The sequence below is a fragment of the Colletotrichum truncatum genome (assembly GCF_014235925.2).
Source record: "Colletotrichum truncatum strain CMES1059 chromosome Unknown Contig_0004, whole genome shotgun sequence".
Lineage (NCBI taxonomy): Eukaryota > Fungi > Ascomycota > Sordariomycetes > Glomerellales > Glomerellaceae > Colletotrichum > Colletotrichum truncatum.
This window is the reverse complement of record NW_027222401.1, coordinates 3,496,738-3,518,731: the sequence shown is the minus strand read 5'-3', so window position 1 is coordinate 3,518,731 and position 21,994 is coordinate 3,496,738. Positions and strand designations below refer to the sequence as shown.

At 52.8% G+C, this 21,994-nt stretch overlaps 7 protein-coding genes across 7 annotated transcripts; 3 read left to right on the top strand and 4 right to left on the bottom strand.

Annotated features, from left to right (window-relative positions):
• Positions 1-345: 345 nt before the first annotated feature.
• On the top strand, positions 346-1,686 carry CTRU02_207695 (LysM domain-containing protein; the record flags this gene model as incomplete). The annotated part of the gene is made up of 1 exon (XM_036727440.1): positions 346-1,686. One exon carries the CDS (start codon positions 346-348, stop codon positions 1,684-1,686), a length of 1,341 nt encoding a protein of 446 aa, XP_036580806.1.
• An 863-nt stretch (positions 1,687-2,549) lies between these two features.
• On the bottom strand, positions 2,550-3,994 carry CTRU02_207694 (riboflavin transporter mch5; the record flags this gene model as incomplete). The annotated part of the gene is made up of 2 exons (XM_036727441.1): positions 2,550-3,457; positions 3,535-3,994. 2 exons carry the CDS (start codon positions 3,992-3,994, stop codon positions 2,550-2,552), a joined length of 1,368 nt encoding a protein of 455 aa, XP_036580807.1.
• A 704-nt stretch (positions 3,995-4,698) lies between these two features.
• Positions 4,699-6,108, top strand: CTRU02_207692 (molybdopterin cofactor; the record flags this gene model as incomplete). The annotated part of the gene is made up of 1 exon (XM_036727442.1): positions 4,699-6,108. The coding sequence occupies one exon, from the start codon at positions 4,699-4,701 to the stop codon at positions 6,106-6,108; it is 1,410 nt and encodes a 469-aa protein (XP_036580808.1).
• Positions 6,109-6,292: 184 nt separating this feature from the next.
• Positions 6,293-7,408, bottom strand: CTRU02_207693 (ATP adenylyltransferase; the record flags this gene model as incomplete). The annotated part of the gene is made up of 2 exons (XM_036727443.1): positions 6,293-7,171; positions 7,283-7,408. The coding sequence occupies 2 exons, from the start codon at positions 7,406-7,408 to the stop codon at positions 6,293-6,295; spliced, it is 1,005 nt and encodes a 334-aa protein (XP_036580809.1).
• Positions 7,409-7,912: 504 nt separating this feature from the next.
• On the bottom strand, positions 7,913-8,531 carry CTRU02_207691 (uncharacterized protein; the record flags this gene model as incomplete). The annotated part of the gene is made up of 4 exons (XM_036727444.1): positions 7,913-8,016; positions 8,079-8,176; positions 8,314-8,425; positions 8,495-8,531. 4 exons carry the CDS (start codon positions 8,529-8,531, stop codon positions 7,913-7,915), a joined length of 351 nt encoding a protein of 116 aa, XP_036580810.1.
• A 5,105-nt stretch (positions 8,532-13,636) lies between these two features.
• Positions 13,637-18,337, top strand: CTRU02_207690 (transcription mediator subunit med12; the record flags this gene model as incomplete). Its single annotated transcript, XM_036727445.1, has 3 exons — positions 13,637-14,856; positions 14,909-15,113; positions 15,167-18,337. 3 exons carry the CDS (start codon positions 13,637-13,639, stop codon positions 18,335-18,337), a joined length of 4,596 nt encoding a protein of 1,531 aa, XP_036580811.1.
• A 3,179-nt stretch (positions 18,338-21,516) lies between these two features.
• On the bottom strand, positions 21,517-21,645 carry CTRU02_207689 (uncharacterized protein; the record flags this gene model as incomplete). The annotated part of the gene is made up of 1 exon (XM_036727446.1): positions 21,517-21,645. One exon carries the CDS (start codon positions 21,643-21,645, stop codon positions 21,517-21,519), a length of 129 nt encoding a protein of 42 aa, XP_036580812.1.
• Between the last annotated feature and the right edge of the window lie 349 nt (positions 21,646-21,994).

The following is a 21,994-nucleotide window of genomic DNA, read 5'->3' as shown; positions in this document are numbered from 1 at the left end:
ATTACTTGTAGAGCACTCTCCATGGTGCCAAGATGAGACCATCCAAAGAAACTGGTCAGCATGATGATCCTGCGATACCATTCTAGCGTGAAGGATTTTTATTTTAGCATTGCAACCCATATTGCTGAGGCCAATTTTCCGCCTTCTTAGGCACATTCAAGATGTAGCTGACACATACATTGGTCTTGCGCCCATGGAAGAACATGAATGCTGCTTCGTGCGATATTGCCAGGCAGCTATGGCATGGAAATGATTTCTCGGCAAGGATATATGAAGCCGCCTAAGTCCTGATCCAGAGTGGAAAAAATCTATCAGAGTACTTCAATCACGTCTTTAGTTATCAATATGTTGTCACTTTTCAAGTCGTTGCCTCTTGGGCTCTTGGCCATTCATTCTACGCTCACCTTTTGCGGCGTATTGGCACAAGAAACTTCATCCTCGGTTGCCACGTCTACATCTGCTGGACTTTCTTCCACGACCAGCCCGGTCAGCACTATCAGCGCAACCCCATCAACCACCTCTTCGAGACCGCCCACCACCACAACGACATGGAACGGCGTTCAGACTCCTCTGCCGACCCAGGCTGGAATGGTAGCCGACTGCAACAAGTTCTACTTTACCAAGCGTGACGACTTTTGCGCACGGATTTCCTCTGAGAACGGTATAACCTTTGAGCAGTTCCTGGCTTGGAACCCAAGCGTCGGCAGTGAATGCAAAACCTTGTGGGTTGGCGTGAATGTGTGCGTCGGAATCATTGGTTTCGAGCCTACCCCAACGGAGCCGCCAAACGGCATTGCTACACCGCAGCCGATCCAACCTGGGCTAGTCAAGAATTGCCACAAGTTCCACCTGGTTCAAGGAGGAGAGCTCTGCGGGAGTGTCCTCAACAGGTACGGAATCACGCTCCAACATTTCACCTCATGGAACCCTGCCGTCGGCAGCCCTTGCTCTCTCTGGGCCGACACCCATGTATGCGTCGGTGTCTTCGACGCAATCCCGAGCTACCAGTCGTACGGATGCTATACGGAAGTCCCGACACGAGCTCTGAGTTACGCAGGTCTGACTGGACAGTCGACGATGACAGTCGAGTTCTGCTCCGTCTACTGCATGGTTGAAAAGGGACGGTCCCTGTTTGGCGTCCAGTTCGGCGGCGAGTGCTGGTGCGGAGATGCCCTCACGGTAGGCAGTCTCAGGACCGAAAGCACGGAATGCAATGTCCCCTGCACCGGAAACAGCACTCAAAGGTGTGGCGGAAACAGCAGGTTGAACGTGTATGGCAAGCCGAACTCGCCGCCCGTGGCATACAAGGCCCACGGTTGCTACACTGAGGGGACTAACACGCGCGCTTTTGGTATCGCCAACCTGATGAGCGACTCCATGACCGTCGGGGTCTGCGCCGACTACTGCCTCCGCCAAAGGCGCACGACTCACTTTGGCGTCGAGTTCGGACGGGAGTGCTGGTGCGGGAACAATCTCGGCATCGGCGCCGTCACGGCCGCTGCCGGCGAGTGCAGTATGGCTTGTGCCGGTAACGCAGCGGAGAAATGCGGCGCCGCCAATCGCCTTAATGTGTATAGCACTTCCATCGACCCTCCGCCCATGAACTTCAGATACCAGGGATGCTTTACGGAGTTGAGCAACTCGAGAGCTTTGAATGGCGGTAAGTGCCCAATACTTTCATCATGATGTGTATAAGAAAAGAGAATGCTGACGGAGAGTTTCTTAGCGAACCTGATTGGCGATGCTGCCATGTCAGTTGAGAAGTGTGCCAAGTTCTGCATCGACAGCAACTTCAAGATGTTTGGCGTGCAGTTTGGAAATGAATGCTTCTGCGGGTCCCAGCGCGCCGCCGAGTCTGTTGCTGCCGCCGAAAGCGAGTGTAACATGGCTTGCCCTGGCAACGCCGGCCAGAAGTGCGGTGGAAGGAGTAGACTTAACATTTACCAGTGGAACTGAAGGCATGACTAGATGCCTTATAGCAGTTGTTTTCTTGTACATATTTTGCAAACTTTATGACGAGTATGTTGAGCAATGGAGTGGTGACTGAAGACTATCGGTATGGCGGTTGCGAGATATCAAATACTTCTCCAATACGAAACTGAGCTACTTCATGTTTCAATCTTTTAAACCAAGTTACGACTTTCTCTGAGCTTCTATGAATCCTTCATCAGACTGTTACATTACTTCAACATTGTGAGCATAGTTCCGCTTTTAGGCAAATATGGATAGCTAGCTTTGGAGATATCGCCTATTGAGTTGTCTGGTAATGGGACAAATCAGTATGTCCAATCATGTTTGCGTCAAGTGATGTGCCACTGCTTTACCAGTAATACATAACTAGAAAGAAAAGGCTCTAAATTTTGATCTTATTGACACTGAACGTACACAAACTCAGGTGCCAGCGTCAATTCTTGATCAACAAATTCTCTAATATGTAGATACGGTTGAGAATGGAAACACTCAACTGCTTAAAGAGAACCTTTATTATTTGGGTATCTTGCATGGTTCTATCGATAGTTTAGCTTTCATTCTCTCGCCCTCTCAACTCCCTAGAAAACAGCCAAAGGCTTCCATCCCACACGCAGCACCTTTGCCGCCCACAAAGCCACGACCGATCCCACATAAATCACACCAGTGAAAATGATTAACGCTTTATAGTCCCCGCCCTTGGAAGCAAGAATCTCTCCCGCAATGGGAACGCCAAAGAGACATGAAAACGACGCCGCAGTGTAGGACGTCGCGTAGTACCGTCCGTAGTTCTCCGTCTTGCAGAGCTTCCCAATGCAAACAGGGCTGATGCTGATGTTGTTACCGCTCGCGAAGCCGAAGACGACGACAAATATGACGATTCCCGCCATCGAGGAACCTGCCGGCAACCAGATGGCCAAACAAGCGATTATGCTCAGGACGACGGCCGCGATGTTGGAGTTGAACGGACCGGCATAGTCGCCCCACCAGCCAGCCAGTACGCGGCCGACTACGCTGCCAGCGTTGAGGATAGTTGGGATCTGGTATGCAAAGTCGGTACCGAAACCTTGACTCAGCGCGTAGCTTGAGATGTAGGTCATTGGAATGAAGAGAGACCACTCGAGGAGGAAGATGCCGAGTGTCGTTAGCGCGAAGGCCGGCTCGCGGAAGATGCGCACATCGGGGTGCGGCGAGGCGTTGGGGGCGGGTGGGAGCCTAGTGTCGATGAGCAACGTTGCGGTGCCGCAAAAGACGAGGACGATGAAGCCGATTGTCCGAATGCCCCAGCCCCAACCGGCGCGTTCGAAGAGGTATCGGAGGATAATGGGGTATACTATTCCACCACAGCAGCCTCCTGTAGAGGCGATACCTGTTGCGAGACCACGGCGGTGGTAGAACCAGTGGCCGATGGCGGCGAAGGAAGGCGTGAATAGGAGAGATGCGCTGCAGCCGTTGAGTACTCCGAACACTAACATGAAATGCCAGTACTCTGAAGCCACGAGTTAGCCTAATCGAGATTCTCAAATTTCGGGGGGTCTCGAGGGTAAGGTAAGATGGGAGACGTACTAGTCGATATGCTCAACAACATCTGAGCCGTGACAACACCAACAGTGCCAGATAGAATCAGCCATTTCGGGCCGTACTTGTCGAAAAAGGGTCCGACGTAGAGTCCGCAGAAGAAAATGAGGAACATGTACACCGAGAAGATCCATCCAATCGCACCCTCGCTATAGCCAGCCAACTGGTGAGTGCCGATGTAGGCGTGGAGGGTTGCGACTGTGTTGGAGACGCCCAGGGCAGAGAACGAGGCAAACCAACAGCCTAGGACCACGGACCATGCTCGCAGCCCTCCTTCTGGGTATTCCTGCTCTGCTGCCGGAAGCACCTGTACGGATGGCAGATCTGCTTGCGGGCCGACGTTTGAACGGTTCTTTTCTGTCTCATTTCGCTCCTGTGTATAGGGGGTAGGTTCGGGTGCATTCTGGGGCCCGACACCGGGGGTAGGGGTTGACGGTTGTGTAGTCATGGTTCAAAGAGTCAAGTATCACCAAACTAATTGTAAAGACCAGAGCAAAAAGTTGAAGAGCGTTCTGACACAGAGCATGGGCCAGTGGCTTCTCTACAGTTTACAAACAACTCGATAACACTGAAGGAACGGGAATTATATTCCACATGGTCACTTTAACTATGTTGCTCTTTCTTGGCCAGGAGGAGTAAGTTGAGTAGCATTGCCGCTGTATAAAGGCTGGTTGTCCTTGTTGGCCAATCAGATCGGAGCCGAGACTTAAATTTCTAGTCATGTACAACAAGTGCGCCCTTCAATGACATACATACTTGCCATATGTAGTTGAGGAACTGCGGTGGAGAAACTGGCTTTCTGGACCCGCCAAAATTCCATTTTGTAGGACAAAGACAGCTTAGTTGCGGCCAATCACCATAGACTCAACATCAACTACCGGTGTGTTCTAGTTGAATCAGGCAGGTCCCGCCTTGGAGTAGCCTCGGTCTCGGCTTCGGCTCGATTCTAATTGGGAAAAACGACATTTACGCCTTAAACCAACATTGTGGAGACAACGATTGGTAAGGCTGTTTCGACGACTTGAAAATGGCCTCCGACGTTCGGCAGACGGCTAACTTGCCTTTTAGAGTGATTGACTTTCTCGACTTGCAGATTGATGTCGTAGTAGACTGTTGTCACTCGATATCCTCCAAGGGAAGCGATCGTCAAGTATGCTTGCAGATTTATTCCAGTGCCTGAAAGGCACATTGGGGACTTACCCAGTCACAAAGGCCGCTTTCGCTCTCATACTCGTCGTAGGCCTTGCATCAATCGTTATCTCACAGAATGGCAGCACAAGTAGGACGCGTAGGAAGCTACGACACCTGCGGAAACTAGGTGTGTCAACGAGTAACATGACGGACCAATTCGACCTTAAGTATGCCGCGCCAGAAGACACCGAAACACATGGGCCAGTACGCATCAAGTCCCTATACATCCATCCCGTCAAGTCGTGCGGCTACGTCGAGGTCAGCCGTGCCCTTCTCACCAAGACCGGCTTCCTATACGACAGATGCTTCGCCCTGTCTTCCGAGGTCGCCGACTCTGACACGGGTTCGATAGTGTGGAGGTTCATCAGCCAGCGGACCAAGCCGAACATGTGCCACATCAAGACGGAATTGTGGCTCCCACACGAGAAGAGTGATCCATCGGACCCCCTGGTCCAAGCCGGAGGATGCGAGGTCCTGTCGTTCAAAGACCCGGACGCCCCCACGTGGACTCAACGACTAGAAACGTTGTTGACTACATGGGACCTCTCCGCGGCGCCAGAGGTGCTCCTCATCGCCCCGCTTGAGCCGAAGCAAGCCCAACTAGACGCCGCCGGAATCAAACTCAGAAGCTTCCGCATCCACGGCCGCGAGGCGGGCGGTCTGGACCTGGGCGCCATCCCTTCAGTCGCGGCAGCGCTGCCGAAACTCAAGCGGTACCTCCGCATCCCGGAGAAACGCGGCCTGACCCTCATGCGGTGCACCCCGGACACCCTGACCCGCTGCGACAGGAACCTGGCGCCGCTCAAGAACATCGGGACCCCCTCCGTGCACGGTTACACGGACCAGCAGCCTGTCAACCTCAATTCCTTGTCCTCCGTGCACGCCGTGTCGGCCCTCTTGCCGCCGGAGAATCGGCCCCTGAACGCCCTCCGATTCCGCGCCAACATCTGGATCACGGGGGCCCCGGCGTTTGCCGAGGAGAGCTGGAAGCGCTACCGCATCCGTCCGAGGGTTTCCGGTGCTGCGGGGGAGAGAGCCGAGGTCGCGCCCAAGCTGTCCGTCGTCTGTCGTACTTCGCGGTGCACCATGCCCAACGTCAACCTCGAGACTGCCACTTTTGACGCGGACATGCCCGTGGGGGACAAGAAGAAGGGCAAGCCACAGCCTAGTGCGACGTTGATTGAGCACAGGACCGTTGAGGACGGAAACCCATCTGCGCTGGGGTACATTGGCATGCACTGCGTCCCGGAGGATCAGGATCTGGAGGAGGCGAGGGAGCAGAGGGCGGGGCTGTATGTGGAAGTCGGCGACGAGATCGAGGTGTTGGAGACGGGGGTTCATCTATATGGATCGACGGGGAATGACTACTGATTCGGGGCGTGTGACATTGCAGAAACGCAGTCTTGTCTAAGTTATCTGTCGTCTATAGCTTCTGTAGCCGTCTCCGCCCAAAGACACCAACGAAAAAAACACAAACCAAAACAATCTCAAACCAGTCAGTCTACGAGGGGAAAGGGGGGGCGCTCATCTCTATCGTCTAACATCAGTCTACATCTTACCCGTCAACCTTCCTCACTCCAACCTCCCCCAGAACCCATCTCGGTCCCAACGCCAACCACTTCTCCAGCGTCTCCTCCCCCGAGGCCCAAACCATCCCCAGCATCCCCGCTGCATTCGCCTCCGCGCCGTCGACGCCCGCCTTCGTCCTCGGGATGACAACCATCCACCGTCGGCCGAGTATGACATTATGCGGCACGGCGATCTTGTGTCCATCCTCGTCTTCTTCCACCACGTCCTCACGACCAGGCACAAGACGCGCAGCCCTCATCAGCATCTCCTCATACACCCTAGCCAGATCCCCCGGCGACGGCCAGCCCGCGGAGAAGCGGTGAACAAAGTACTCAAACGGCACGTCGACCTTCTCGTCGGGCCAGAGAGCAAACTCCCGCGGGGCGGGTATGATTTGCATATGCTTATGAAGCCGACTACACCCGCCCTCCTTGCCGCAGTTGAAAATGGCGAGATACTCATCCCCGTCGCCCCTTGCGTCCTTGGTGCCGGAGCTACCGCGGTTCAGCGCGCCTAGAACCCTCGTCGCGGCGTCGAGGTCATCCTCCTTCAGCGCTTCAAACTGCCTCCTGTGACCGTCCGCCGTCAGGAGAATCAGGTGAGGCCTGTACGCGCAGAACTTGTTAAACATGAGCAAGTGAGTGTTGTCCACCGCGTCGACGATGAACCCCGCGACCGAGATGTCGCCGCCCGGAATGCGGCCGTCTGCGTCCAACTCGATGCTTTTCCCGCTCAGCGTGACTTCCGCATGTCTGGACTTTGCTGCCGGGGCCGCGGCGCCATCAGACTGCTCCTCGTCGAGCTCCGAGTTGCCCCATACGGCGGTTGGCTTCGATTTCAGAGCTGACGTGAGACGGAATTCGAACTGACGGGCTGCGTTAGTCAAACGACGTAACGGTCACTCACACGCGCACGCTGCCCTGTAGAAGACGAAAGGCGTGTGAAGTTCTCACGAGATTCAAGGGATGAAACGTACCTTGAGCCCCTCATCGGTGTGATACACCTTTTTCAAGTCGGGGCTATACAGCACCGTCCCCTGCGCAACGAGCTCGTCGAATCTCGCGAGCACAGAAACCTCGTCCAGGCCCTCCTGAGATCCCATTATTGTTATTATTGTTTTTTCAAGTGTGCGAGGCCCTCGTTCTGATATGGCGCAGGCGTATCGTAAGTTGTAATTTTGCAAACACGTGACTCGTTGAGGTGAAGTTGGCAACGATCCGAGACAAGGAACAAGACAACGGGCATGTTATTGGGTACGGCTATGACATCACTTGCAGATGTACGCAGAGTAGGTACCCTTTTTTACAAGTCACAAACAAGGTAGCTGCCAAGGTAATAAACCAGAACCAATATGAACTTGCTGTAATGCTTGTTGCTATTAAGATGGAGTATCAACCGCGCAATCGCGCGAAGGTGTTTGAGGTATTATACTACAAAATTTCCGCCGCTCAATCAAACTCCCCCCCTCGACATCTGATATCCGTAAGTTGCCCGTCAAAAAGTTTTGCAATTGGCTTCCCCTTCCCGCACCCCCTAATCCGATGTTAAAACGCTTCAAATATCATGCTTTTGGAGACGTCTCCTCATTCCAAAGAACGGCGATCCTCTACGCGGGAGGCACGGGGGCAGCGGGGCCGGTGCCGGTGGCGGCGCCTCTCTGGGCGGGAGGAGGAAGGAACATGGGAAGGTAGCTGACGGCGAGAGCCATGACTGTTTCGTACACTGGTTAGCTTTCTGCTCTTAATGATTGCGGCCGGGGCGTGGAGACGTACTGGACATGCCGACGGAGAAGTAACCGGGGGTCGTGGCGTTCTTCTTGGTCTCCTCGCTCTCGCCGAGCCAGGTCTGGATGCTGAAGACAACGGAAGCCCTGTGATTCCCAAGTCAGTGGGTTTGTTCGCGTAAATATCTGGTGCCATGTGTTTATGCTTGGCCTTTGCTGGACGAAGCACATTTGACAAGGAAGAAGCTAGGTGCGCCGAAGAGGGGTTTTCTGGGATCGCATACCATCCAATGAACTTGTTACGAGTGAGCATCGCAGCCATTGGCAGCGTCGACGAAAGGGTAGACGAGAACTCGGCGTTCTCACCCTTGGCCCTGGGCTCCTGATAGGGGACAACTGTAACGGGGGCACAAAAGTCAGTAAAGAACACCAGATCAACCCAGTGAACAAGAACCAGACACTTACTCAGGTCCGGGCGGCGCATATCCCTCTTGGAAGCCATCTTGAATTAACGCGGATTGGTGAGCTGCGCAACGAAAAGGAATCGATAGAGCTGCGGAGGGGGGAAAGTTACGTCGCCGATGTGCTCCACGTGCTGGCTTGCGCGATTGAAAGCTTTCCCCAGTTTCGACGGGGGCGCAATTACAAAGGTTGATGCCTTGTATGTTAGGCATTAAAAAGTACGGCTCCCAGGAGCTGGGGAAGAAGATCCGGCGGCCGGTTTCCCCGCTGACACCTCCAGGCGAACAACACGTTTTCGGATAGCCCCACACCCCTGGGGCGGTGAATGAAAACACCGCCCGAGCCGTCGGGCGGCCCCTCCGAAGGCGCTGCCCCACGAACCGATCTGACAAGTTGCAAAGTTTCCCACTCACACTCACACACAGAGTTTCCCTTCGCCAGGAGGGAGAACGGATTCATTCCCGATACCTATGGATTGGCCGACATTCGTCCAGAACCTGAGACCGGATAGGACCGCCGTCTGACCAAAGCATACAGGCGACGGGTGGGTATATCCCAGTTGCTGTTCTGGACATCTCCCCGGCCCACCGAACCTTACGAGTACGCCGGGTTTAGACTTGGAAGGTTTGATGTTTTATTTTACCGCGCGGTCCAAAAATGGTGTGCTCCGAGTGCAGTTATTATAAGAGAACGAGGTGGTGTTTACAAAGGCCGGCCGTAGACAAACGCATCACCGGTAAAAAGAAACAAACGAAGCAGGCGACATATGATGAGGCAGCCCCTCAATGTCTGACTCTGGGACCGGTTTTGCGGGGCCTTTCGGGACATGCGGCCTGCGGAGGGGCCAGCAGCGGAGTGAGAGGGAACGAGCCTGAAATCATGTCGGTTGCATCTTGATCCGCTGCGGTAGAATGCTCGGGGGTTATCGCTTTGCTCCAAGATACTCCCCCTATCTACTACCACTACGTATGTAGTACTTGGCATGGAAAGTATCGTCATCTGCGGGCCTCTGCTGCATAAAGATGGGAGCAAGCAGGTCGCCCATGAGCACGTCTGCAGGCACAAGCGACCTACAGCTCTCCCCCACCCGGCCCTGCAGGTCCCTTGACCCGGTTGGTGAGAGTTTACCGTCAGAAATAGCATGCCCGGCTGGGCATCGCCTGGGACATGCGGTGTGTTTTGTTGAAAATGTGGTGCGCGCGTCCTGGACTGGTTGCAGCCCCGAGACAGCGTGTAGTGTGTTGTATAGCGTAGTATGGCTTGGATTGTGTTCGGCTCTCTATTATCGTTTTTTTTTTCTTTTTCTTTTGCCTTCTCGAGCCCTGCCACTTGGTTTCTGTCGTCCTTCTGCGATCACTCCCTGCCTGCATCCCGGTTGGATGCCAGAGAGGCGAGAGGGGATGGCCAAGCCATTGTCACGGGTGGACGAATAAGAACGACAGGTCTAGTTGGGCAGAGACGTGGATGCCGCATGGCGATGGTGGGACGAAAAGGCAAATAAAAAGCCTCCAGTTGGCAGCCGTCATGACTCTGTTTGAACCCAAGCACTGACTATCATGGCCCAAGTCAGGCACAAGCTGTCCTGATGGGCCCAAAAGTGGTGGAAGGTCACACGAGGTAGGGCGGTGTCACCTGAAGGGATTCCCGACCTCGATCGTGTGTTTAGTGTTAAGCAGGTGTCACCAAAACAGCTAATTAGCGGCGAGTCGCATGCAGTATGATGGCAGATTGCGTGACACCTCACGGCGATTCAGCCATCAAGACGGGGTGCCACGGTGCACATACCCACACATACACACGCTGTCGCTAACTAACTAACATACACCCACCCTACTTCTGGCGACGACAAGACCACCACGGGCGCGGCGGCCGTCGCCGTCTCGGTGGCACACGGGCGGGCTGGTTCCTGGTCTGTTGTAATAAGAGGCTAATAGGATTCAGGCGACGGGTTTGGAAAGTCAACAAGACTGAACTTCCCAAAGGGGCGCAAGGCAACATGGGACAGCGACTGGGATGGGGGCGATATAAGCCGAGGGTAGTATAGCTGCATCCGCATTGGTCAGGATCACTGGGGGGACACTTGATTCTCTGGACGAAACGCGGGAAAGGGGAGGCCGGTCCTTTGTGTGAGGCTATCGTTTACATTTACCGTAGTAGTGACCGCTCAGATGTTTTCGTCCGTCAGGATTTTTGGTTCGTTCGGGGGAAACTGTGCGGCGGGAGGCAAAACAAACGAGATTTGCAGAGGGTAGAACAAATCAGACGTAAAAGTCAGAGACAAGCGATGCTCGAAAGCGATGAGGGGGGATCGATAAGAGGGCGATGGTGCGTTGTTGGAGCGGGTTGGTTGGTTCGATTTGGTTGGTGGCGCTGAGGCGAGGGTTCCGAAATGGGAAGCTTGGAGGATGATGAGGCGCCGGCCAGACCTGTTCAAACATTCTGTACGTAGCAGGTTGGTTGGTTGTCTGTCACCTGTATACTATGTACAGAGACGGAGAGTACAGTGGTGTTGTGATGGGGGAGTAGGTGCTGTGGTATGCTCCTCTTACGCTCACTTCTTCTTTCCCCTCTCTGGTCTGCCTCTCTCACTCACCAACTCACTCACTACAAGCCCACCCATGCACGCACACAGTGGTTGCGGAGGAAATGAGGTACAGCGGCAGCCCGCCCCTCTCCGCCTTTCGTCATGACGGTTTCCATTCCAACGGTTCGGTTTACCGAGATACTTTCACACTACTTTGTATGGGGGGTGGTGTGGCCCGCCCGGGTGGAGGGTTGAGGGTTCTTGGGTGCAGCGCATTCTTGACTAAGCCTGGGGTCGGCCTGTGTCAGCTTCCGAATTTTAAATATTGGCATAACCGATTGAGGCAAGAGGGTTTAGATGGTAAAGGTCAGTCGACATGACGAATACGGGCAACTCTGTACTAGGGGGGGTTTTATGGTGTCAGTAGTGCTGATGAAGATATCTCTCTTGTTTCTCGATCGACTTTAAATGGCTTTGCACATCGTTGCCCCCTCCAGACTAAGACCACAATGTCTCGAGCCAAAAAAAAAAAAAAAAAAAACTCGGCGTTGCTCGGAACAGGTAAAGATGTGAGAAGGATAATGATAAGAGACCGAAAGTAAAAACGGGACAAAATAAAGATATTACAAAAGAAAAAGAAGAATAAAAAAGAATAAAAAAGGCAAGAAAAAAAAGGGCCTCACTTCAGGGACTGCAGGGCGATTAGCGAATCAGCTGCGCGACATTGGGCGGAAAAGCCAATGGGGAGGAGAATAACCCACAGTGGCCATGGGTTGCCTGCCTTGGATCTTTCGGGTCTTTGGGGGTCCTTTGGGTGAGGGTGAAAAAGCAACCTTGCATGGGCGGGCTTGGCGGGTGTCTTGGCTTAGGATGCTGACAATTTGCGACCGAGCGAGCTTCCGATATTCCATTCCCAGCTGGCTGAGAAGAGGTCCCTGTACCGATCCTTGCCAGTTTGTTGCCACCGCTTGCTTTTAGAGGCAACTGTTGGCCTTTCTACCCTGCGTGAATGATTATCTGTCTATGAGTATACATATATTTCCAGAATCCCGAGTCTGCGCAAACACAGACACACAGACACATGGAGGATGCAAAACTATGTACTTGAATGACAGAGTCCACACTTATTAAGCCCGAAGCTGCAGAGTAACATCGTAGTAGCGAGATCAAGATAGGAGATTGGGGATCAAGTAGATCAGCAACCCTAAGAACAGCTGCTATAACTACTCGGAACAAAAGTCCAACGCCTTCGCGGGCTTCCCGCAACTCAATCTCCCCATAAAGGGGGAAAAGAGGAGAGGAACAGTCCGTGAACCTCGGGAATCGTCTCAAAAGCCTCAACAGTCCCGAACAACGACCTTTCGTCCCGCTGGAACCGCAGATCGCATCGGTTCCGCCCCCAGGCCAGAGTGACCTGGAGGTGTGAGGTTTGGTTTAGCACCAACTAGAGTGTATGTACTACCCAGTACTAAGGCGCCTTGTCCCACCATACTGTAAGTACATAGTAGACCCTACCACACACCGGCCGCTCTGTATGTGTCCGCCCACACCACACACCACAGCGGCACCACACCACCACCATTACCAGTAGATGCTAGTACCACCCACTACTGCCACCCAGCGCAACCTTGCCTGTCCCTGGTGCATGTCATTCCCATTACCATCTATTTTCCTCCCCTCTCCAATCCCCAATCCCCATGCCCAGACCTGGATTCGGGTTATTTGTCCTGGGCTGAATCGAGCCAAGCTGCTGATTATTCCCTTTTTCCCTTCTTGGAGCCCTTCAACGTGGGTGTCCGTCCTGCCACTGCAACTCTACTCGGTAACTGGCCTTGTCGCATTCATCCTCAAGCGTCTTCATCACCACATCTCCCTCTCTCCCCCCCCTCGTCTTTCGATTATCCTATCTTAACCTTCTCCCGGGAGGGTTTCTATCCCTATCCATACATACAACCATATGCATACATCTTTCCACACTCTTGCCATTTTTTTTTCTGAGAATCGACTAGATGGTTTCTTATTCGCTGCACAATATACCGGTACTCTAACCGCAACGACAATTTCTAGCGGGCCGTCGCGAGTCATCTGACAGCCCGAACCTAGGACCTGCGGGAACCTTCGGAAATACTGTGTCCAAGTCCAACCCCCCCTAAGCCCACTGTTCTCTTCTACCCGCTGGTCACAACCCGTCCACTGGAACGCTGGACTGTGTACGCTCCCCGACACATTCCACTGTACCATAATCCCCCGTCCCCCGTATCCGTCTAATTATCCGCGCGTACCTCTTGCCTTTCTTTGCCTTTTGCCCTTTCTGTGTCTCCTCCCTCTCTGCACACACCTCGCTGCACATTGGCACCGCACACGCCTAATCCGCACGCACCTAATCCACTCTGCGCCGCTGCTGCCCTGCACAGATAACGCGGCTGACGCCGTCAGATCCCCGACATCCATCCGTCGACCGATATTCCCCCCTTCCCTTTCCCTAAACTACGACGACAACTCTTTCTTCCCACGCGGCACTACGGCATCGCAGCTTTCCGTCGTCTACTTTTTCCTCACTACAACAACAAACAGTCATCTCCCCAATCATCAGCAATGTCGCCTCAGACCATCCGCCTGCGATGACCTCTCGGACCCCAATGGGCGTCCAGCCGCGACCGCCCCAGCAGCGAACTCTGAGCAGCTCCGGCTTGTCGGTCCAACGGCCAACCCATCAACGCACTCTATCAGCCCAGTACCTACCTCAGTCGCCTGTTCGCAAGGAGAACCTGATCGACCTCACTGGCGATGCCAACGATGTCGCCGCTGCTCAGAACAGATATGGCACCCTGCCGCGGAGGGGAGGCTCTCGCCTCAAGCTCGAGTTGTCCAACGACGCCATGCTGCCCCAACACCCCATCAACGACTCTCCAAAGACCCTCACCCCTTCTCGCCTCATGCCAAAGAACGAAACCTCCAATCTTACCGATATGAGCTCTCCCGCCTCTACCAAGGGCCACCCTATCGACGCAGATAACCCTCCCATGCCCATGCCGAAACGCCGACCGAGATTCGTCGTGCCCGCCGCCATCAAAGACTCACCCACGCCCGTCGTCGCGATCAAGAAGGACGGCCGCCCGAAGCCCTACCACCTCGAGACTCCTGCCACCGCCCCTCGATATGCGCCCTTCGGCAAGCCCCGGGGTGACGCGACGACGAAGCAAGGGTTTGGCGCCTCGGGTATTGCGCGCGATTCTCAGGATATGGGCTACGCAGACTTCTTCCCTTGGACTGGCAACCACCCCGAAGACCAGTGGTCTGAGACCATCATCAAGAATGGCTACTTTGATAAACCTCCCGCTACCACCACCGAGACCTCGTCCGCCAAGGCCGCCTTGTTCCCTGCCTTGAAGCACAAGAGTGGACTGAATCTGCTCTCTAATATTTTCGTCGGCGTCCTGAACCAGAGGAAACTTAATGGCCAGATCTCGTCGCCCTCGACGTTTAAACCACCGCCGCGTGTTACCCTTACCGACACCAAGCGTGAAATGTGGTTGAGAGACCTGGCGAATCCCTCCATATCGTTGCGCCGCCTGAGCCGAACCATTCCCCACGGTATCAGGGGCAAGGTGCTTCTGGACCACTGCCTGAACAAGAACGTCCCGACAGAAAGAGCTGTATGGTTGGTTAAGTGTGTTGGCGCCAACGAAATTCGAGCGTTCAAGAGGAAAGGAAACGGCCCCTTCGTTCTGGGAGGCGAGGCCAAGTGGTTGAGAGATTGGACGGTATTCGTCGAGCAGTTTGTCGAGGGAGTCTCCACGGCCTTTGGCGATAACGAATGGAAAGCCAAGGTCCAATATGCGTAAGTATTCCGCCCAAACCCGACAACCCCGAGCTGGCTGACCATTCTGCAGTATCCGGCTAGCAACACATTTATACGCCGAACATCTCGTAGACCGCGATCACTACATGGACTGGCTTGTGTCTGGCTTGGAAAACTCCACCCAGTCGAAGTTGCCCATGTGGATTTTGATTACACAGATATACTGGAAAGACTTGCTCCGCTTGAGACGATACGGCCGCAGACTAGTCAATGCACTTCTCAGCCATCTCAACACGGTAAGATACTCATCTTTCGTCCCCAAAAGCCGAACCGCTCTTAACAGTTACAGATCCATAACGACCCCGATCGAGATATACTCATACAACTATCCATGAGACTAACATCCCTACTTATTCCCCTTCTATCATCTCACCCGGACAACTTCGTGGCGCCCTCCACTTGGTTCAAATACAGGGATGCCCTCCTCGCTTCTATCCAGATCGACAATGAGTTTGCGCAGAACGCATACCGGTCGATCAACACGAGGAACGAGCAGTTGGTTGCCTCGGCTAATAACTCCCAGCCGGCAAACCGACAAATACTCGTAAGGCATCTTGACACGACATTTCAGACTTTGTACGCCCCCGATTTGGCTGCTCAATGCTGGGCCGTCAGTGAGGACAAGGGCATGATTGTAAGGACCCTGTTGGAATGGTGCACGTCGCCTCATCGGCCGGGTGCCGCCAAGGTCTACATCACTGCTAGCCTCCTGCGAACCTGGATCCCAACAGGCTTGGATGTCACTACTGCTATTCTCGAGTTCCTGAGCCACAACCCACCGATGGAGACAAACGCGAAGAAGACGTTCCACAAGCTCGTGTCAGAGATCGTGCGTAGCGGAGATTTCCAGTTTCAGGGATACATATTCTGGTTGATTGCAAGGGGTGGCCTGAGGAAGCCTTCCGACACCGATGCTGAAGGCTCGTGCGCGACGAGGTTGTTGGTGGATCTACCATTACACGCACTCAACTCGTCTTCCCTGGCCACAAGGGCAAGTCTGCTTCGACGCGCATCATACGACGTAAACGACGAGGCCGAGGATATCGAGACAGCGTTGAAATGCATTCAACATGCATTGGGGCTTCCTCTTCCCCCGGGGGATCCGATTCTTCAGCGGAAACCCGTGCCGTTGAGCAAGCTCTGCCGGCTGATCGCTAACAGTAACCGAGCTCTTCAAACCGAAGTTGGAGCCAGGCTCTTGCAGATCTTCACGACGGAGATCGTTATGACGAAAAACGGACCACAGGTCTCCGCACCAATGTTTAACCTCGCTCGAGCCGTTCTCGAGGCGGCGTCCGACTACTCGATGCTTGCGGAGATCGTCAAAGTGGTCATCCGTGTATCGAACCCCGATCTTCTCGCCTCTTGCGCCGACACAATCAACGTTCACCTACCTATTTTTGCGGCTTTGGGCTTGGCAAAGGAACTATTCGATGTGTTGATGGAGAGACTGAAGGTCGTGGGTGAAGAGCAAGGCATTGCGGCCCGGCCCCTCCTAGCATCTTTGGCGAACCTCGCGGCTCGATTACCCGGCCTGACGAACACGGCTGCCCACCTACGCAAGGAGCTACACCAGTGTGATCGCAACACTGCGATCGACGCCTGCTCACCCGTATCCGATAACATGGCTGCACAGCTTCAGGATGCTGAGGGCGAGTTGCACGAAGAAATCGAGAAGCTGCTGACGAGTGGATCGAGCGTCGACCGACCGACCATGGACCGTCTTTTCCAGACCGTTGTTGGCCGATTGGAATCTTCATGGGCAAACTCGCCGGAGCGACAGCGTGCCTACAGTGCCCTTCTCGGAAGACTGCGCATCTTTGATACCCAGCATTTCGATCTACGTATGACTGACTGGGTGCATCACGTTAGCACACTTAAGGCTCGTCCTGGGCTTGCAGATATCTACCCTCTTCTTATTAGCATTGGCTGCTTAACTTTGCCCATCCTATTGACCACCACGACAGTCGATGCAAGCAGAATCGCAAGCAATCCCTCGGCACAGGTCAACAACACGACTACTTACATGCAAGAGGTTCTTCAACTTACCACCATGCCCCTTGCACCGAAGACGGCCTTGACCCCTGAAGAATCGTATCGCTTTTACATTCAACAGCGAATGGCGCCCCGCCAAAGCCACAAGGACATGGTCGTTCTCGTGAGAAATGCCTTGGTCGAGTATTCACGTCTCCAGAGCCAGTCCGGCTTGACCCTTCCGCTTGCGAACCCGAATTTTAAGAACTCCATGTTGGAACTCCTGAGGACGTTGGTCTTGCTAGACGCCCCTGCAGTGGTGCAGGCCTTGGGTATCAAGACGCCCGAGCCGGCTTTGGTCGGCATATTTGCCCAGGTCACAACCAAGCTTCTGGTGCCTGGAGCCGACGACGACGCGCCGCTTTCGTTCGAAACCGTGCTGGAACTCGCCAACGAATTCACTCTCCCTTTCTGCCAAGTCAAGCTGTCCATCGGCCTTCCGGCAGATACCACGACGAGTCCTGGAGGGGGGGAGCAGGCTATGTCACAGTTTGACATGTTTTCGAGGGCCATGGACCGAGCTGTGTCTGCGAATAACGTCATGTGGACGAGCATGCTGCCGTATCTCAACGAGGAGGTTACGGAACACCTCAAGAGACAGGCACACCTGCGGTTCTTGGGCTTGTTCCCCTCACAGAAGAACCCGCCATCCTCAGACCCCCTTTCTGAGGACAGCATTCAGCTGGCGGGAAGCCTGCTGTCGGTTGTAGAAGCGATTGTCCGCGGTCGCCCCGCACCGAGAACGTCGCAGCTCACGTCCGGCATGGTTGAGAAGCTGACGGAGTTATGGGAGATACTGGCTGCTCGTGGCGATGATAAGCGGGAGCTTCGCACCTCTATCCTGAGGCACTGGCTCCCGGCACTGCTGCGGTTCATCACACTCCATACGAACGCGAACGAGCCGGTGGCCGGTCCAAGCCAGAGTGCTAATATGAAGCCGCCAACCAGCGCCGCTGCCTTCGAGATCCGCGGGCGAATCCTCATTGTCCTATCCGGCCTCACCCTTGAGCTCGACAACCTCGCTCTCGAAAACTCACAAGCCGGCAGGCTCCTGGGTCAGCAAATATTCGACCTCGCTCTGTTGCTCGTCGACAGCCTTCCAGAAGAAACACGCCTGCAGTGCGTGCGAGTTCTGCTGACAGGCGGTACCACACAGAGCCCGGCATCGTCCGACGCTCGTCTCCGATACCTGTTCAGCCAGATGCCCCCACCGACGGAACAGTTCGTGCTTGCCCACCGACAGCAACCGGCCACACAACCAACCGGTCCACCAAGACCAAAGATTCCGATTTCGATGCAAGGAACCGACAAGCTCACGCCATTCGTGTTCCGGAAATGGGAGATGCTCAGCGAGCCAACACCCAACGTTGGAGAAAACGACACGGCTCTGAGTCTCACATTATTCGAGGCCATAAAAATTCAGTAAACAAGCATTGGGAGGGAAGGGGAGCCAGAAACACATACACAAACATACATTACTACGCATCATCTCTTTGTTTAAGGAATTTTCATATCATAGATACCATCCATTACTGGGTCAGTTCGCGGCTAGAACGACAGGGGTCGGCGAACCATGAGTTTTGATACCAGGATGGCACACGGCCGGCGTCGGCTGGCTCGGGAAGAAGAGTCGGATTGGGATCATTGTACCAGTGGAGACGACACGAGTTGTTTATTTTCGGTTTTGATTAGTTTTCTTTTGTCTGTTTTATTTGTTTTTTCCCTTTGACGTCCCCGCTTGATGATGAAGCAATTCAGCATATTCATGACTTAATGTATCCTGATGACGCATGCCGGGTCTTTGTGATGTGACGTGCCTGAAGTGATTGTTGCTGTGCCTGTGATTGATCGTAGTGATGTGTAGAATGTGAAGCGGACATGAGAGATGACTGGACTTAATCTTATTCTCTTCACGTTGGGTTTCTTCTCGGCTGCCATTGCAAGTCTCGGATTATTCAGTGCAAACGACTTGGTGGTTAGGGTGTCGGCTTTGCCATGAAGTTATGGATAGTCTGAGTTTAGACTGTTAGTTTGCTATTTTCTTTACTGTGTAGCTACTTCACTCATCTTTGTCTGCTTCAACTCAGAATTCCGATTATTTGCAACAGACGAGGCGGGATTTCTATCTTCTGAGTCTAGACAGCACTGAGTCTTTGTCATATGCCTGTTGACTGAATCCATGCACATTTTTGGCCAATCCCAGCTTCAAATCCCATTGTAAAAGACAACCAATGATGGTGTTTCCTTCCTTGTGTTGATTCGTCAACCTGCCTGCACCTTAGCCGCACGTGCTTTCACAGCCTCGGAAGACATTGGCGACAACGAATCCGTAGCCCGATTAGATTTAACATCTCCCATAACACTGTTCACCTGGTGAAAAGAGCTCATTATCTTACAACGCAAACGGACAGCTAGATAATCTCGGATAGCGTTGCCTTGCTGATATCACTTAGTCGACAATAGGTGTCTAAGAATTCCCACCTTGGATTTTCTACCATCATGGACCAGGTTCGACCTGCAAATATTCATCCGATGTCTGCCTCAAGAGCAACCTTCTGTCTGTAATCTCATAAGCCACAAGCCGTATGCCAGTTGCAATTCGTCAGCATGTTCCAATTGAATGAAACTTTGAGGGCAAAGATGGCCTTGAACGCCATGGTTCAAATGCCTCTTACACCCGCTAATCGAGATCTTAACTGAATTTAGGGTATGAAATGACTTGGGATCATCTTCGAAGCGTGTCAGTATAGCTAAAGATGATATCTTGTGCAGTTCGTTTGTAAGGAGATGAAGTCGACATGCGAGGTAATTCGAAATTTGAAGTTGCAGATCAAGTCTTACCATAATATCACCATTAGCAATGATTTTTGTCAGTCGGTTCCCTTTACTATCTCGAAAGATTGCACAGTACGGGAAGCTGCGCGCCAGGCCAAGCTGTTTACCTGTTTGACTCAACGGTTGAACACCCACAGTACTCAATACCACAGCCAAATATAGGACTCCAGAACCCGAGACGCTGGTTCAGCCAAGAATTGGAACAACTGACATTGGCCAAGGAAGAACGATATTCGCAGACTATACCAGTTGAGTTTATGAGTTGCAAGAAGCACTTGACTTTCACCAAGCCGTCATTCAACTATTGCGACTCAGGAGAAGAATGCTAAATATATTGTTTTGGCTCAACTGTCATTCACTCACATGGCAGCAGCGGCGAAGAGCCTGGCCAAGTAGTGATGCAGCACACTGGGCAGTTTCCTACTAGGAGCTAGGCAGTGGGTAACGCGGTTCCAAAAGCAGGTTGTGTTAAATTGTCAAACCGGAAACGAAGACACTACAAACCTGCATTGAGACAGCGGAGAAAGAGAGCAAATCGAGAGACACAACCATCACCCAAGAGGCCGACGAATATGATAGATGTTCTCATTGATACTTTAGCGCCAATAACTGAAGCAACTGTAGAAAGGGTTTTGACTATATCCGAAGAATATAAGTGTATTCATGGAGAAAGGTTGGGTGGAATAGAGTGGTATAGCAGCATCGTACTTCGCTAAGATGCGACGACGTGACACTGATTCGCTGCGTTCTGGGAAAATGAAATCTGTTTGGGAGCGAGGTGCAGTATATCTGCGAGTCGTATAAGGAAGCTGGCTAACTATTTCCTTGGATAACAAGGTAAATCTAGCGGCAAGATGATCTCTCTTGGTGTTCAGATTTCCCCTGTTGCAAGGATGCTTAGTGGGTATGGTTTCGACATAGCTGGCAGATTCGTACATGCAAATCGAGAATAAATACTGACAATTGACGCCAGGAGAATGTCAAAGTAGAGATTTTGGGACTGTAGTAGGGATTCATACCTTCTCGTTATCTGCATTGGCGAGTGAAATGAATGTATGACATAGTCCTATGGTACCCCTGCTCCCGGAGAAGGCACACCATTCAACATTAAATGTGAGCACCTCTTTCAAGCACCACTTGAAAAGTTCGGCGGCAGCCTATTCTAAGTGTGTGACTTAGAACCCTGCTTCGAGCTAAACCGACATCCGCGCCTAGTTTAATAATTAATACAGGCCTTTAACTAAGTACCCTTAATGTATGGGTTTAGTTCTAGTCTAAAATTTCAGTAGGCATGGGCATTACCCGGCCCGCGGGTCCCACGGGTACCCGCGAAATGGGTCGGGTAGTTATGGGTAGTGCCCGAAAGTTTTACTATTACCCACGGGTACCCATGGGTAAAGTGGGTTTGGGTAAAAAAGCCCACGGGTAGTAAACTGAAGGGGGGCCCACGGGTTTGGGTACCCACGGGTGTATACCCGTGGGTAGATTTCAGTAAGTATGCATCACGAATTTTAGACATCTTTTATAGTAGCCAGCCTCAAGAGTGGATATATTGCGTAACGAATAGACCTGCTACCTTGTTACTCCTAACTTCCGAACGCCCTGAATGCCTTCAATTAATCGCCTGCATTTCCCAGACTCGGGGTCGAACTACTTGTCTCCGTGGACTCTGCCGGCCTTCAAGATAGCCTGGACGAGATGCAGATCCTTCGGCTTAATGGTGACGCGATTGGTGTGGATCGCAGCAAAGTTAATCACTAGATAGTTCGTTCAACTCGATAAGAGTTTGCAAGTGAAGCTTACTGTCGAAAACACCAAAGAGAAGAGACTCCGAAGACTCTTGAAGAGCGCTAATAGCAGTCGCCTGCCAGCGCAGGCGCTTGGAGGGGTCGATGTCATCGCAGATTTCCTTCCAGAGTCGCTGGAATGGGGGCTTCGGAATCAGGAAGTCAAATGTCTTCTGGTAGTTCCTGACCTCCCGGAGAGCTTTTGCTAGGTATTAGGGTTAGTGTGTAGCCATCTTTTGTAGCAATCTAGACTTACTGCCAGGGCGCTAACGGCGTTTCTGCTGCTCCTTAGCACTAGGCATAGTCTTTCGGGCTATGCTAGGCATCATATTATAAAGTTAACCATGAATTAGGTAGGACTCCTAGAAACACAAGTCTAGGTCTAATCAATGTAGAATCTTTTACAGATAACTACTGAACAGAGGTTTTCAAAGAGATTCTTTTTGAGAAAAAAAACAAGA